This window comes from Tachysurus fulvidraco, chromosome 11, assembly GCF_022655615.1.
Source record: "Tachysurus fulvidraco isolate hzauxx_2018 chromosome 11, HZAU_PFXX_2.0, whole genome shotgun sequence".
In the NCBI taxonomy this organism is placed as follows: domain Eukaryota; kingdom Metazoa; phylum Chordata; class Actinopteri; order Siluriformes; family Bagridae; genus Tachysurus; species Tachysurus fulvidraco.
In genome coordinates this window covers 7,159,597-7,177,096 of record NC_062528.1, presented here as the reverse complement: position 1 = coordinate 7,177,096, position 17,500 = coordinate 7,159,597, and the positions used below count along the sequence as shown (strand labels likewise).

The following is a 17,500-nucleotide window of genomic DNA, read 5'->3' as shown; positions in this document are numbered from 1 at the left end:
CTCTCTCACACACTTAGTCTCTCTCACTCACTCTCACTCTCTTTCTCTCTTTCGCTCTCATGTTTTCTCTCTCTCTCTCTCTCTCTCTCTCTCTCTCTCTCTCACACACACACACACACACACACATTCTCTCTCTCACCTCTCGCTTGTTCTCGCCCTCCTCTGACCCCCTGAGCTGCTCCTTGTATCAAAGCCAAAATGAAAACAAGGCACACTGTCTTGTTGATGGGTTCATTGCCAAACTATCACCTACCGATATTAGGAAATATATTCAGCACCTGCTTTTGTTCTCATGTCCAATGTCCACTCACCTTTTCACACATCCGCTGCATGTATTGTTTTAACACAGTGATCATGTCCTCAGTAGATCTATCAGAGTTTCAGTGGTGTGCCTGAGCAAGTGAAGGTAGGCCGTGCCTGTATAAAATGTCTCATTCACTTCTGCTCATAGTGAGAACTGTCTTTTCATCACCAGCTAGCTGGCTTCCCAGTGTGCATCATCATTATTCTTAGGATGAAAACCGTTTTTTTTTTTTTTTAACCTTCACATCAGTAGCTGGATTTAAAAAGAAGATCTGCATGTAGAACTTGTGATCAGGATTTTCAGTGACATTGAACTTTCAGCCACGGGTTTTTTCCCAGAGCCTATCACTTATTACACATAGTGCTAAATCCTCATAAAACCTTATGTCCTGTATTCTTTTTTTTCTCCAGCTCTTAAGGACAGCCGTTTTCAGCTGGTTAACTTCTCTGACAACGAGCTGCGTGTGTCACTGTCCAACGTGACGCTCTTGGATGAGGGAAGGTACGTGTGCCAGCTTTACACGGACCCCCCGCAGGAGGCCTACGCCGACATCACCGTCCTGGGTATGTCAGAGGAGCCGTTGCAAATGCTAAAATTCATGATTATTGATTTCCCACATTGATCCTTTCAGTCAATTGAACCCGTCTAATTGAATCCCGCCATAACACAATATCAACCAATTACCTTCATGCCGTTTCCAATAACAAGGGTGATGAAAAGAGGAACAGATGTTGCACTATTGATATCGGAGGTCTGCTTTTGGCAGCCATATTGACTGGATTTTTCTTTCGATTCTGAAAAGCCCTGTAGAAAGATTCGGGCTTTTTTTTTTTCTTTCCTTTTTTTAAATTTAATGAGCTTTTCACATTTAATAATACTGAATGATAGAGCTTTATTACAGACCATATTTGGACTTCCTGGGGAGATGAATGTACATGAGCATGCTCCAAAGTCACTTCATTTCCTAAAACTAGGCAAGGCTGTACACATTCACAGCATGAACGCCGAACCCTGGCACCGAGCCCTGATATTAAATAAAAAAAAGCGCCGTAGAAATAAAAGCCTTATCACGAGGGATCTCGCACTCAGTGTTTCACCGGGAACATGACTGCACATGTCACCGGCACACAGCGTGAGAAACATGAAGGCAGACTATAGAGGCAGACACATGAGAAGGAAAAGTATAAAAACAGCAATACGGTGCTGTAGCAAGGAGCAGCTTGACATATAACACACTGACGTCTTGTTTGCAAACACAGAGCGACCAAAAAAGCTGGTAAACAGATACGTCAGAGTCCAAAAGTAATTACTGCTGTCACAGATCCTTGGTGTAAAAAGAGCTTGAGAACTCTGCAGTGCTTTCTGGCAGTAGATGATTTCTATGACAGCACTGCTAAATTTAAGGTAAACACATCCGAGCACTTTATTTGAAACATGACCAAGTTTATCTTCCAGGTCTCTATTGATATATCGTTATTGTGCTTCTGATAATGTTTTTTTTTTCTTTTTATTTTTTTTTTCATTTTTCTTTTTAACCTCTCAGATCTTTGAGAAAGAGAATGTTGTGCAGCAGACTTTAGATCCAGACAGAGATCCAGCCGCAGGGGGACTCAAAGCCCGTATCTAATCCTGCTGCTGTTTATGCTCCTCCAGTTCCACCAGGCAACCTAATCATCGAGTCACGTGACGATGTGGTGAGCGAAGGGAACGAGACCGAGATAACCTGCACGGCCATGGGCAGCAAGCCCGCCTCCAGCATTGTGTGGATGAAAGGAGATCAGATCCTACAAGGTCAGACTCACACACCGTCAATAGCACTTTTTTTTTCCACAACTCCAAGATCCCTAATCCGTCTTCACCGTTCCCATTCCGGTAATCCCACGGTGATTTTGGGAATTTCTTCGTAACGTGATTTCGACGAGGTGGCCACGCTCGTTCGAAAGTGCAGAAAAAGAATAGTCAGAGACGCGTGTTTTTTTCAGTGGGAGGTTTTGGCTCAGCTTAAATAAGTGGCTTTGAACAAACTCCAGCTGTTCCTCTCCCACTCAGCCGGCGCTACCCGCCTATTAGCTGACACCGGTTGAGGTTGTGTGATAAAGAGAGTCTGCAGGCTGCGTAATCTGCTCATGAATGCCTTTCTCCATTAAGACATGGGGGGGAGGAGTGGCGAGTAACTCAGAGACTACCTGGTGACAAGCGAATGCTTTCATTCTACCGCGCGCTTTGCTGAGCAAATAAATGAATCAGTAGGAGCCCTGAATTTCAGCAATGAGTCATGCAGGATGAGCAAGTCAAGAGTCAAAACTGGAAATGAAAGCAGGTTTAATCACTAAAGTTTGTCAGTCTATATATACTGCTGATAAATGTACGTTCAAATAGATTGTTTTGGCGCCTAAGGGTTCCGTATGGTGCTTATTTGGCAACAGTTCCAAACAGAATATTGCTTAAAAATAATTAAACAAACAAACCAGCAAACAAACACAAGGTTATACAGTACCTGCTGCGCCCTTGTTAGTGGTCACAAATGTATGACTCGATATATTAAAATCACAGGAGCATGTTAAGGGAATGTTAAATGTTGAATAAACACCTCACAGAACTCGTCACCAAAACCATCCAGAATGAGGTATTTGTATTTGTTTGTTTGTGGTTTATTTATTTATTTATTTATTTATTTATTATTATTATTATTATTATTATTATTATTATTATTATTATTGCTTGCATGTGTTGAGCATCTGCGACACTGTACAAGCCCCTGTAGAAGTCATTACTATAGAAATGTTAACGTTTTTACGCTGAGCGTATCAATGCAAACATGTCGTTTCTATTACAGTTCGACCGAATGCCGATATTTAATTTAACACCCCACAACTAATGCATTTCACTGTCTAGTTTAAACTGAAACTAGAAGTTCACATACTGTACTTACAAGCTGGCTGTCAGTCAGTCTGTGCGTCGCCATGGCAACACACAGCACTCGTATCCATCTGCCGGATCCGACTTTTGGAAACTACGACCTGTCGACGGAACAAAAATAAACAGAAATATTTGTCTACGTCGTGTCGTAAATGTCAGTCAATAATATTCCAATTAAATTCAATCGTTTCTTTATTAACAGATTCTTGTGTAAACGTGAAATCGTGCTGCGGTACCAAAGATGGAGCTGCAGTATTCACAGCCGTGCCACTATTCGTTGTAACAGTACTAGAGCTTGTGCGATTCAACAGTACGAGAAACAAAGAAATCAACACTTTCTGACCAATCAGAATCGACTTTTTACACCAATACAATGCAGTTTCACACCATAGCTGAAGAATCAGTAGACAGGATCTAATCAAAGTGAAAGTTTATTTCGCAACACAATGGCAACCTGCGCACTCCAGAGTCTGTACATTTTCATCTAAACGTTTTTGATCAGAACAATTTTATACTGAGGTGTAAAGAACACACTCAAGACCATATGGATGATAAGGCTTAATGGTGCAGTCTTTGTTGATTGAGAAATGCTTCAGAAAACTGTGTTGGGCCTCCAAACAAAACAAAAACTAAACAAACGTGTAGCCAATGAGCAGAAAGGGGCGGGTCTTGTCAAAATGCGGCGGAGAGAGTGCTCAGTGCGCATGTGTGACATTGACATGGCGGATAAAAACAAAGAAAGAAAGCGAAGAAAGGCTTACGATAAGGCAAGAAGTAGGACTAACAGAATACGGCTTTCTATCAATTAAAGTTCAGAATATTAAATCAATCAATACACTTACTTGCATTGCTGCAAGTCTTTGTGTCTGAAACATGTTCACACGTTCCAAGTCTTCTGTTTCCATGTTATCGGCAGCAACGTTACGACCTCTGCCTCTAACATTAGCTCTGCCTGGGGTTCTAGGTGTTGAACGTCTCCTTCTGCGTAAAACACATTTGTATTACCACAGTATTGCTCATTGAGTTCATTTATTGATAAAAATATACCCTCAGTCAGCTGCCCCAACAGGTTCCACAATAATACTTGTCTGGGTTATACTTGGGTTATACTTGTCTGGTGTATGTATGGGGCGGAGCTATCAAAACAGGGGTGGGACCCATTTGGGTTAGGGATGTGTTTGTTTTAGTTATTTCAAATGTCAACATTGACTTTCAAACTACGGACACCCCACCTTTAAACCTAAAATAAGGTAAAAACAGAAAACCTTGCGACTGGCAAATACATCACGAGCGAACATACAGTAGGACCGTCAGGAGTTAATAGTACAGTATTATCCAGGTCGTTATGGCATGGTTATATTTTGTCTTTGTTTGGTTAAATAAAAGCAGTGCACGGACTGGGTGATGGAGCTGAGATCCGGGTTCGATACCTCCAATGGAGTCACCCATAATTGCACATTACAAGGACATATAACAAACTGATTTAAGAATAATGTAAAGAAATATGACATGTATGCATCATGAGTAAGCAAAAATCATCTTAAATGATTAAATCATATATATATATACATATAATGTGTAGTGCTACTGTAATTATGCCCAATAGTACACTGTATATATATATATATATATATATATATATATATATATATATATATATATATACACAGTGTACTATTGGGCATAATTACAGTAGCACTACACATTATATGCAGTATGTACTATATATATGTGTGCGTGTGTGTGTGTGTGAATATACGTAAATGTATTATATATAGAAAATTATAAGGTGCAACAGATTGTACAGGTACAGAAATGTCATGGATATGCATCGTATGGTATCCAGTTATACAGATAGATTACTGTATTATTGTATTAAATGCAGTGTGTATGTACAGTCCAGTGTATTTAAATCATCCTATATCACACAATAATGAAAGAAAAAAATTTGTGTGTATATAATATATTTTTTTTTCATTATTATTTGATGAAAGAAGATTTAATCATTTAAGTTGAGATGAATGTGATTTTTTTTTGCTTACATTCGCTCTTGCTTACATTTGCTTACATTTTTCTTAAATCAGTCTGTTATACAATGCATGTCTCCAGAAAAAGAGCAGTGGTGTAGGTCAGTGCTGAGCTATAATTATTTCCCCACTTCATTAGTTCCAAGTAAACTATCATCATCACCACTGCAATTAGTTCTGTGCCCTTGGAGCTTCCAGATTGTCTTAGAAATACGGCAGCATCGACAGTGTGTGACTCGATGTGCGCCAACTGTCCTGGATGCTGTCCTCTGTTTGGCTTAAACCAGGGATTTTTTTTTTTGTGCATATAGATGACTAATTTCAAAATAATAGAACAAATATCTTAAATGCCTTTCCGCAGGATATAAAAGTATATATATATATATGGCAGGAGTAAAAGAATTCTATGTATGAGTATGCGCTGATGTGATGATGCGATGTAGCGATGGCTAGGATGTCACAGTCAGTATACTGAGCATGACAGCAAGGAAATGTGTCTGCCACTTTATATGAATGTAAGATTTGTCTGGAGGTGATGGATCATTTCTCAAAGGCCTTCATCTGGGACTGGGAGTTATTAGGAGCCAGAAAGAGAGAGGGAGAGAGAGAGTGAGAGAGAGCTTCCTTTAATGGCTGCCTTGTCACTCATGTGTTTTTCTCCCAGGTGAGGAAACAGCCGAGGAGACGTATGACAGGATGTTCACCGTCACTAGCAGGCTCAGGCTCACCGTCTCCAAGGAGGACGATGGAGTGGCCGTCATCTGCATCATTGACCATCCAGCTGTGAAGGACTTCCAAACCCAGAAATACCTGGAAGTGCAGTGTGAGTCATTGCTCAAGCATGCAGGGTCTAGTGTTTAATGCAGAGTCACATTTTTCTGATCTGTTGAATGCTTAACTCATGAGGTTATACTTATGAACAATCTCAATACTGACAGGATGATCATATATACAGAATAAAGTTGTTCTATCACATGGTACCGTATAAGCAGCAGTTTAAATGGCTTTACTCCTTTTCTCCTAATAACTCTTTATATGAGTCTTCATATAAAGTGTGAACAGGATTTTTTAAAGTCAGTTTCTTAAAGATGTGTTCAGTTTGATTCAGCTTTATTTGTATAGCGCTCTTTACAACGGACTCGGTGACAAAGCAGCTTTACGGAAATACGAAAATTTGTTATATAAGTGATACATTTTTAAATGGATCACTAATGAGCAAGCCAGAGGCAACGGTGGCAAGGAAAAGCACCATGAGACGAAATGAGGCAGAAATGCTGAGAAGAACCAGACTCTAAAGGGAACACGTCCTCCTCTGAGTGAAGTTCTAAATCATTTCCCTTCTATAAGCGTGTACTAAATGATCAAAAAGTGCGATTGCGTAACCAGGATATTCCTTCTAGTTATTTATTCTGTTTGCGATGCTTCAGTGTAATTGTACAGCTGTCAAACCAGACAAACGCTACCCGGGTCTTTGGAGTTTTTGCTCTGGACACAACAAAGCAGTCATTTTATAGTGTGTCTTGTGTTAATAACACAATTATGTGATGTGGAGCGATCATTTTACTGATAATTAATTAAGCTGCAACTTTGCAGGAGTTATTAAAGGAAAGCAGATAAACGCCTCCAGCATAAAGGGAAGAATGCAAGAGCAGGAAATATGCAGCTCGTGTTGCCAAAGAAGTGCTGTGACATGCATACATTACATTAGCTATAAACCAACATTTTGTATACTAATGTGGCACAGAAAACTGGGGGAAAAATCCTAAAAATAATTCATTCATTAATTATTAGAAAAAAATGATTTTGATACAAGGAGGAAATTTGTATTTTTTTTTTTTTTGGTTATAAGATATTAACCTGGACAGAGCCAGGGGATTTGCTTTAATTAAAACAGGCTTTGTCTTGTTATGCCTCAGTTTGATAAAGCTAGTCTCTAAATAGCACAGTAATTGAGGGTGATCAGTGCACCTTATTGCCGGCTGTGGAAAGTCCCTGAAAGGCTGACCTAACCTTTTGTAATCTTTGTCGAATTTTAATTTATTCCGAAGGCTGACTGCACGAGCTGACCTTTGTGAAGAAAAGACAGGACAGGATCAGTCTGACTGTAAAAAGCTTGACATTTTGACAAACACAGATAAAAACTGAAGGAAGATGAAAAACGTTTTTACAGTACACCACCACTAAATAGACAGTTTGAATAGAAGTCGGTGACCTCAGCTTGTGCATCTGTTACCCAAGGGAGAAAGATTTGCTATAAAAGTCATGCAGTGCAATGCCCAGGTCTGGGTTTTTATAACAGGCATATATCAAGCAATTTCACAGGTACGCTCTGAATTTGTTGTTGAAGTCAATAAAATTGTGAACTTGCATCTTTACTGCTGTTTGCAGGGACGACGAGTACAGTTAAGAAGATCAGCAACAACAAGAAACTGTTATACACATTTACAAGTGCTTGTTAATAGGTTTTGTATGAGTTTTCATGAGTCTTTTGTTTTTAGTGAGCTGTTTAACTGCACACTGTTCCGAAAAAAATCCTCCAGCTCATGCACATTATTTGCTTTTCCAGCATCTTCTGCATATTTTTCCTACAGCGTCTGTAGTACACACATACACATCTGTTACTAAAGGTAAAAACATTCACTGATGCTCAATAAGGTAATGGGGGATGTGGTAGCATGATTGAAAGGTTGTGAGTTCAAATCCCTATATAAGGGCGAGATAGAATAGGAAAATAAGGGCCTTTTTACACCTGGTCACTTCATGTGTTGTCTCTGATCCTATAGCTATCTGATTTGTTAAAACTGTTCCATTTACATTAGGCCACATAAATGCATCTTGGTGAATCGGATATCAATCCGATCTTTCTACTCCCGCCCAAAATGCAAATATATTTTACCTCATTTCCGGGGTAATTGAAATGGAACACGCTTTGGTGTCTGCGGTTTTCAGTATGCAATCAAAAAGAAGACAAAAAAACGTCTTACGATGGTTATGCTACAGAAAACAGCATTTACTGTTTGCCGCGTTTTCCCTGGGGCAGCAGTGCATTTTAAGACCCAACGAGGCGCCTGGGTGAAAGATCACTTGCGAGTAACGTACATCCGTCTGGGAGGAGTATAGCGCTGATGTAGAGTATGTGGCTTGAACAACCACATTCATATACACCTGTCCAGTTTCATCTGAAATGTGTCCCAGACCACCTCCTGTAGTGGTTTGACAGATCTGATTTATATCCGTCTCGAAAACGTTTCGGAGGGCATTTAGACCTGGTCTATTTTTGATCGGATAGCTATCGGATCACAGAAAACGCATGAAGTGACCAGGTGTGTGTGTGTGTGTGGGGGGGGGTTAAACTTTTGAACTGGATGATCAGTGTAAATTGTTATTATGTTGTCTTGTGTGAATCATGTCAATATCTTATGTAGCGTCTGCAGGACAAAACTTAAAAAACGAAATAATCATCGACACTAATCATCTTGTTCAAAAGTTTACACACCTCCAGATTTGCTTGTATTGTGTTGATTTCTTGAGCAACAGTGAAAGTTTTAAACTGAGTGCCATAAGTTCTCCAAAGTTTGTAAAGATGGATCTGAACATCATACTGTATATCTTCTGTCGGAAAGAAGTCAGTAATGTAGAAGATGCTGGAAAACCTGTGCAGGACCTGAAGGGTTTTTCTGAAGAACAGTCTGTAACAAGAGACTCAGGAACTCACAAGACATAAATAAAAAACACATCCTCTTATTATTTAAACAATTCGGCAAGCATGTGTCAGTATAATCCCGATTCTAGATGTGTACCTAAAAACCTCTGCTGTATTCCTCATTTGCTTACACTGAACGTTTGCTTATATCGTCTTCATCTCTATACTGTAATGATTTCAAACTGGTGTCATCCAGTAAAGGAACATTCACTCAATTCACTCAACTGCTGTTATTACATAAGTGTAAATATGTTTATTAGAGCCGTCTTTGTTCAGATTCCTTTATTCTTGCACAATGCATTGTCCAATATACACACTGGTTGGCGCTATTTTGTGTATTTGTGTACACCTGTAGTGTTTTGTGTTATTTCTTTGCACTGTATTTTGTCTGGCACTGTTTGCACTAGGTTGCACATATGCACGCATTTCAATGTGTACTGCAACAGCTACTGTATATATGAATGAAAAGACAACAAAAGCTTCTAGACTTGTTGCCTTGACTTGAACTCAATGCATGACTTCTCGGGACGTTTTTCCTTGCCAATTTCACCTCTGACTTGCTCAGTATGGATCCGGATTGACGCCTGGATTTCAGTAAATCTGCTTGTGACAATATATATTATTAAAAGCACTGGATTAAAAAGTGGTGACATTATATTCAGCTCACATGAGAGAACCAGAACGTTTAATCACAGCTTCAGAAATAAAGTCCCTGATTTGATCATCTCTGACTGTCCCGAAGACTTGTTTGACTTGATTGATAATGATGCTAGATGTTAAAATGTTAAGATTCTAACTGAACCACCATTTTATTTTATACTTCAGATAAACCAGAGGTAAAGATTGTCGTGGAGTTTCCAGAGGGCCTGACAAGAGAAGGGGAAAACCTCGAACTGAGCTGCATGGCAAAAGGCAAACCTCAGTGAGTCTTAAAGCGATCCGTCCTTTCCTAATTCCCATATATGGGATTATTTTAGACAGCGGATCTTAACCTGTCTGCGAGCAAGACCCATTTTTTTTTTCAAAGTTTGTGACAGTTTTTTGCGACATCTTCTAAATAAATAAACATTCATATAATATGAAACAACGTTCAATGTTTTATTCATAAAGATTCAAACTAGATTTAAAATTCAAGATTTTTGTTTGTCTTCTACACAGTAATATGATGCAGTATACAACTTGCAGTGAAATAAAAACCTGGCCTACTCCTCTGAGAATGTGCATAAAAATCCACTAAATTGAAGAACTATGTTGAAAAAAAAAGAATGAATAGAAATAATAAGAAACAATAAAAAAAATTTAATAGAATGTGATGCTCAGTATTTTCCATGTCACATGTGCAACTAAGTTACATGTCATAACACTTCAGACATATCTTCACCCATGAGTCAGGCTCTGTACTTGTACTTGTACTTGTTCTTGACATGAAATCACACCATGACATGATCAGTAGTCCAGCTATGATGACGATAAACCACATATTGCTAAGCCCATGTGACTTCTTCTAATCAGCAGTTAATTAGATATATCATGCAACCCATAGGCAGTGCCATTAGGTGAATATTTTAGGTGCTTGCTACTGCTTCGGACCCTCTGAGGTGTCTTAAGAACATTATATTGGAATATTCAAGTCTTTAATATAATAATGATTAGAACAGAAGCCTTCATGTGAAATGTACCTTATGTGTCTAACCCATTCTCTGGGGCCGCAGTCCACAATACCCAACGCAATCAAGAGGTGTGTTGGAAAAAAAAATGGATCACATGGAGTCCCCAAGGACGTGTTCAGTAAACATGTGGCTAACACATCAAACACAATTATAGATGTCCATGTGTAATGCTTTATCTCATTCCCGTAGTAGTGTATTGTATGTGTGTGTTTGTGTGTGCGTGTTTAATGTGCACGTGTTCAGGTGGTATAAGTTGAATGAAACCTTGTTATTCTCTCTCTCTCTCTCTCTCTCTCTCTCTCTCTCTCTCTCTCTCTCTCTCTCTCTCTCTCTCTCTCTCTCTCTCTCTCTCTCGCTCTCAGCAGGGATGTTGACACAGATCTTGAAATTGTCATTGTGCTGTATTTACAGGCCTCATCAAATTAACTGGTTCAAAGTAGATGATGATGTTCCATCCCACGCCGTGATTACAGGCTCTGATCTCCTCATCGAAAACCTCAACAAGTCCTACAATGGGACTTACCGTTGCGTGGCATCTAACTTAGTTGGAGAAGCGTACGATGATTACATCCTCTATGTATACGGTATGTACTGTACATGTGCTTGAGTCTGTAAATCAATCAGTCATGCTTTCTATTTTACACCATCATAACCATCAGGCAGAATAATTTCTTTAAAATAAAAAATCACCATTAACCTTAGTAACAGTGTTAGATACTCACTACGACGGTGTCAATTTCTGGAGCAGAAAAAAAAAATTGGATTGTTGGATGGTTTACATGCAATTTTCTGTTTCACTTTTTTTCTTACAAGCCAGAAGTATTTTATTCTCTATTAATAGATAAATATTAGTCTAATACATAGATTAATATGAGCTCACTGCAAAGACTGGTGCTCCGGTCTTCCTGCAGAATCGACCTATAGGACGTTTTCGATCAGTATAAACAAATAATTATATGCGATATATAAAATAAGTCAGGATCTTGTTGGCTTTCAGTGGGAGATGTTTTGATGTCTATTGGTGTAACCTTAAACAGAATTGTAGTAGTATGTTAATATTTGAAATATATCCTGGATTATATATCCTCGGCTCCGCTAGTTAGAGATCCGTATGATGAATGTGACACCATGTGCGTGATGGCTTGAAGGACGAGTGCTAAAGCTTTGTGTAGACCAAAGGACTTTATTCGAAATTATTTATTGAAAATGGCAAAAATCAGCAGGTAGTCAAAAGGCATTGTGGGTAAGGCAGAAAGCTGTTAAACTCTTTTTTTACCAGAGGCCAAAAAAATTAATTTCTACAGTACCTGTTTTGGTTGTGTCCATGTTCAGCACAGTATTTCTGTGTCATGTCAAACTCCACAGTAGTGATTAATTAATGACTCGTGTGAAATTAGACACTCAGGGATTTCAAAAGTTTGTATTTCTGTTTTTGCCTAGCTTACTAGGGGCAATATATTCATAGACAAGTTCCAAAAAAAGTCTTCGAAGTAAATGTTGATATCAAAACCCGTTTCTGCTCAATGAGATGCTCCAAGTGTGTGTTCATAAATATCTTAAGTTTTATGGTGCCACAGTATCTGTTCTGTGTAAATTGACACCAGCAGAGCACACTGAAAGCAAACAGTGTCCTGACTGATTTTATATCAGACTTGTGTCGAAAAAAAATGTATTCATTTGTTTATACCGATTTATACATTTCCGTTGTGCCGATGGAACAGAACGACAGTGTACTGGAAGGAAGCTTAAAACAAATTGGGGGAAGTCATGGCCTAATGGTTAGAGAGTCTGACTTTTAACCCTAAGGTTGTGGGTTCGAGTCTTGGGCCAGCCACGACCGAGGTGTCTTTGAGCAAGGAACCCCCCCCAACTGCTCCCCAGGTGCCGCAGCATAAATAGCTGTCCACTGCTCTGGGTGTGTGTTCACGGTGTGTGTGTGTGTTCACTGCTGTGTGTGTGCACGTTGGATGGGTTAAATGCAGAGAACAAATTCTGCATGTACAGTATGGCCGTGTGTCACTTCACTTTCACTTTCAAATAGGTCAGGTCAGAATTTCACTGGACACCATTAAAGATGTTAATTAGTAAGATTAACATGCAAGTCATGACGGGTAGATTTTTGTTTTTTTCAGCCAGACTCACTTCTAAAAATCTTCTAAGAAATCTGTTTCATGCCACAGTTCTTACATAACAGATTGAGCACATCACAACACTCCATGAGTTCTAACAAACACAACATACTTCTGGGATGAACCCAGAAAGCTCGGTTTTCCTCTGTGGCTTGTCAGAGTTGCACGCCAGGAACCTTCGCTCAAAAGTGAGGCACTAACTTCCACCCGGTCGTCTCACAGGGAACGCCGTCGATGATCTCTTTCTCTCGACGTCTATTCTTTTGTGTTCTAACGTGGATACACCATAATTATTACAAAATGTTTATGTTTCTTGTATTAAATTGTCCAAAAGTCTGAAATCTGCTCTGGCGCGGTTCTTTTAAAGGGTTGTCGGGTTTCTGGTGGTTTAGCGGAATTAGGAATAACATCTAGAAATTGTTACTAGAGGCCAAAAGTGGACTTTCCAGCAGTGGTGCTGATGTTCAGAGTTGAATGTCTTTGTCAGGTCACACTCCACAGTGGATGTTAATGGCAGATACATAGATTGATAGATAGATAAACATACAGACAGCAGTTTTTACGATCCCTTTTGATTGTTTTTTTTAATTATTAACATTTTGCAGAATCTGCAAAGCAGAAGTAAACTTGTAAGTGTACTGTAGATCACATGCTTTTGAACTAGCAGTTAATGTTTCTTCTACATTTTTAAGCCTTGTTTTAACCTTAGAGGTTAACAAGCAGTCAATGTGTTTTAGATAGAAAACGTCTTTCTATAGGACCGAACCGATAGCATAGAACTAGACAAATTATTGGTTTTGACTTGTGAAGCTTCAATGCTTGTGATATCCAAAGCATATTCCCTCAGCATCCCGGTCTAAGTAACGGTTCTATCCTGTTCATGAGCCTACTGGTATTCTGGAAATCAAGAACAGGATTAGCCCAGGATACTAAAGATGAATGAATGAATGAATGAATGTAATTAAAGTTAAAACAACTCTCTTCAAGATAAAGCAAGGTTATAAGGCAAATAACTGCTCAAGTATTCAATGTTGTATTGCCCGATGCTTCTTGTCCTGGCTGAAAGCGCAGTGATATCAAGATAAATACTTGTTGCTCACAGGAGAATTTATTCTCGTTTCTAATTAGCGTGTACTGATTATCTTTTTGTTTGTGCCTCTTTTTTTGGTCATTTTTATAGCGCAACAAGACTAGCAGGTGTCATTTGGGCTATGTATTTCATTTGTTGATAGAGCTTATCACATCTACTCCAGCTAATTGCATGTTTACTTTTAAATCTGTGGTAAATTGTGGTTTTTGACCTGCACTGATTTATCTGTGGGCGGATTGAGTTCAGGAACGTTCAGTGAAAATCAGGACCCGTTTTGTTAATCCATCCATCCATCTATCCATCCTTCTATTTTCTGTACCAGTATAGGGCCATGGAGAGCCTGGAGTCCATCCTAGGGGACTCGGGACACAAGGTGGGGGACACAATGAACTCTGTGTCAGTCCATCACAGGGCACAATCACACACACTCACACACTCATTCATATTATTATGGACAATTTAAAGAGGTCCATCAGCCTGTGAAAGGACTCTAGATTGAGGAAGTAAACCAGAGTACCCAGAGGAAACCCCCTGAAAGCATGAGAAGATCATGCATATTCCACACACACATTCTCTGGTGAAAGGAATCAAATCCTCAATCCCTGAGCTGACTGGTTACAGCATACTGGATCGACAGCTTGTTACTGATAACTTAATACAGTGTGAACGAGTACTTCAGTCCCAGATTCATCATTTATATCAGTACGTACTTTTTCTTAACTTATAATTAAAAGGAAGAGGAGTTTGATTGAGTTCCACATCTGTCTGCTTTCTCTCAGTCTGAATCACAGAATTAGGAAACCAGCCATTTTACCAGCCATTACTTTTAGCTCATTTTCGGTTTACATCAGTTTATAGCATTTACAATTTTGACTACTTACTACAATAATATGTGAGCGAACTCATAGGATTTTCTGATTTCTTGTTTAAAGCAGCTTTCAGACCAAATGCACCTGAATGTAGCCCAACGGAAAGAACAGGTCAATGAATTGGAAAGGACACAGGATGTAAAACACATGAAACCTTTCTTCCTGTATCTAAGTGAATTTCTAGTGAATTTAGTGTGAGACAGTATAAACCCGCTAATGTAGATGGTAGTGTGGTCGTTTTGTTCTGTTAAAATTGTAGCTGATACTTATTATTAACTATTATTAAAAGATCCTTTTGGTTTTCTTCCTGTGTCTCCATCACATACACAGACAAACAGCTATGCTATGTTATTTTTGTAGCATTTAAAAAGTCTCTTGCTTGACAGGATTTTCTTAGCGACATTGTCATATGAAAAACTCGAACCTGTTGTATACTGTATGCTCATGCAAAGATGTTTCGACAAAATTTGCCTTCTTATAGATGTCCTGTGCTCAATGCTATATAAATGTGCATTTGAAGACCAGTTGCTGCATTTGATTGAGAAAATTGAGAAAGCATTTAATAATAATAATAATAATAATAATAATCTTAATAATAGCATAACTAGAATAAGTACTGATTTATAGATTAATATGTACTTTGTATTATATATTTTTAAGTTATATTTTACTTTAAATAGTATTACAAGGAGATAGTCATCATGAACTGATCAGGTAGCATAGCTAATCTCCTCAAATCCTCAAATGAGCCTTAGTTAGCATGGCTAAGATTGTGATTAACATGCCACATTTATTAATTATTATTCATTAACAATTATACCACATATCATGAGGTCAGTAATTCCACATAGCTCAGTTTTAAAATACTTTATGGACACTGAACAATATTAAAAACACCGGCTAAGTTTTGTTAACATTAGCTAACTTCAAGCCAATTCAAGCTAGTTCAAGGCATTAGCCTAAATGTTAAACACAAATGGTACGCAGCTGTCATTATTCTTTCGTAATCTCTCATAAATTCCTGCGTAAATGTAAAATATAACTTTTCAGAGCCTTCACCTGTAAAAAGCCTGACTCCTTTATATTTACAGTTTTAAGCCATCACAAGCTAATTGCTAATCAGCGAGTCAGTATTTTTGGAGAAAACTGCTAACATACAACTAAACTCAATTCGTGATCTGTTTCTTTTCTGTGGCAACACAGTGTACTATTAGTCTTCTTAATTTTATACAGATCAGAGCTTTTCATGTTTGAATATTAGCATTACTCCTCTCCTCCATAACACAGGAAGAGCTCATTTGGACCTTTTTATGCTACACCACTGCTCCTTGCATCTTGTACAATTACATCTTGTACATTACCGAGGTGTTGATTTTGCGTCTATTGAGGCGTGAAGCACAGCAATGTACTCATGTAAGAAATCAGGTGCTGAAAGGGAAAAAAGTATTAGGTCCATCTGTCAGCTTTAGGGTTGTTTCTCACAATTTCACCTAAACACGCTGAGGAAGGTTTAGCTGCTTTTTCTTAGAGCCAGAGCTGTTTGTACGAGCATCTAGTATTGGGGACATTGTGGATGAATGTTAGAAAGTGTGAGTTCTGTGAGTTGCTCTAGAAAAGGATATATACCAATTGCTGGAAATGTATACCCATGAATTACTATAGCATGCTAGTGATGTTATTGTTATTGAAACAGTTGCAGGGTCGGATAAAGTTGCAGGTGAAAGTTTGCTCAAAGGCAGAGCAACAGCCTCAGTGAAGGCAACTAGTGGAAACAGAACCAATGGTCAAACCAAGAAATGAACACAACAATAAAATTCTGAAATGTCAGAAAACTAGCATGAATTCAGTAAGTGCTTTACGGTGAGTGAAGTGAATGAAAGTTTTTAGAGTGTGTGGTGCTGAATGAACATGTTTATTACTTAGTGCAGCCATGTTTGTAGCCTGCAGTATTTACCACCCTACAAAATCCTTTTAACAGTGTATTTATATTTATGCATTCTGTTACTTAGTTACGCTGTTCTGAAAACTGTTGCAATGTATTAACACTGGAAAATCCTTCCAAAAGTGGAGAAAAAAATATCAGCAATTATATATAATAAATGGATGGATGGATAGATGGGTGGGATGGATGGATGGATGAATAGATGGATGGATAGATGGATGGATGGGAAGGTGGGTTGGTGCTTGGGTGGATGGATGGATGGATGGATGGATGGATGGATGGATGGATGGATGGATGGATGGATGGATGGATGGATGGATGTTGTTGTTTTGGTGTATTGATGGATGGGCAGGTGGGTTGGTGTTTGGGTGGATGGATGAATGTAAGGATGGATGAATGGGCAGTTAGGTTGGTGATTGGGTGGATGGATAGATGGATGGATGCATGGATGGATGGTTGAATGGATGGATAGATGAATGGATAGGCAGTAGGTTGGTGCTTGGATTAATGGATGGATAGATGGATGGATGGGCAGTTTTGGTGCTTGGGTGGATGGATGAATGGATGGATGGGTCGGCAGTATGGTTGATGCTTGGGTGGATGGATGGATGGATGGATGGATGGGTTGTTGGGTTGGTGCTTGTTAGGACGTGTGGATGGATTAACAAGACAAGAACATCCAAGTTACAACTGCACTAATTAAAACCTTGTTATCAGAAATAATTACATAAAGCCTTTGTCTGATGATGACAATTAAAATATAATGCTAAAATATAATGCAAAATTTGATTATTTTGTTACATGTCTAACAATATGAGAACTATCTAAGTGCTTCTGTCATTGTGAA

General features: G+C 38.8%; 1 protein-coding gene across 3 annotated transcripts in view; it reads left to right on the top strand.

Annotated features, from left to right (window-relative positions):
* Positions 1 to 17,500, top strand: part of cadm1b (cell adhesion molecule 1b) — a 198,031-nt gene that overhangs the window by 140,304 nt on the left and 40,227 nt on the right. For all 3 annotated transcript variants that reach the window (XM_027174068.2, XM_047820925.1, XM_027174069.2), the window contains 5 exons: positions 715 to 867; positions 1,958 to 2,095; positions 5,915 to 6,073; positions 9,779 to 9,875; positions 11,035 to 11,207. In XM_027174068.2, the coding sequence (XP_027029869.2) occupies positions 715 to 867; positions 1,958 to 2,095; positions 5,915 to 6,073; positions 9,779 to 9,875; positions 11,035 to 11,207 (720 nt within the window). The remainder of the gene's footprint in view (positions 1 to 714; positions 868 to 1,957; positions 2,096 to 5,914; positions 6,074 to 9,778; positions 9,876 to 11,034; positions 11,208 to 17,500) is intronic.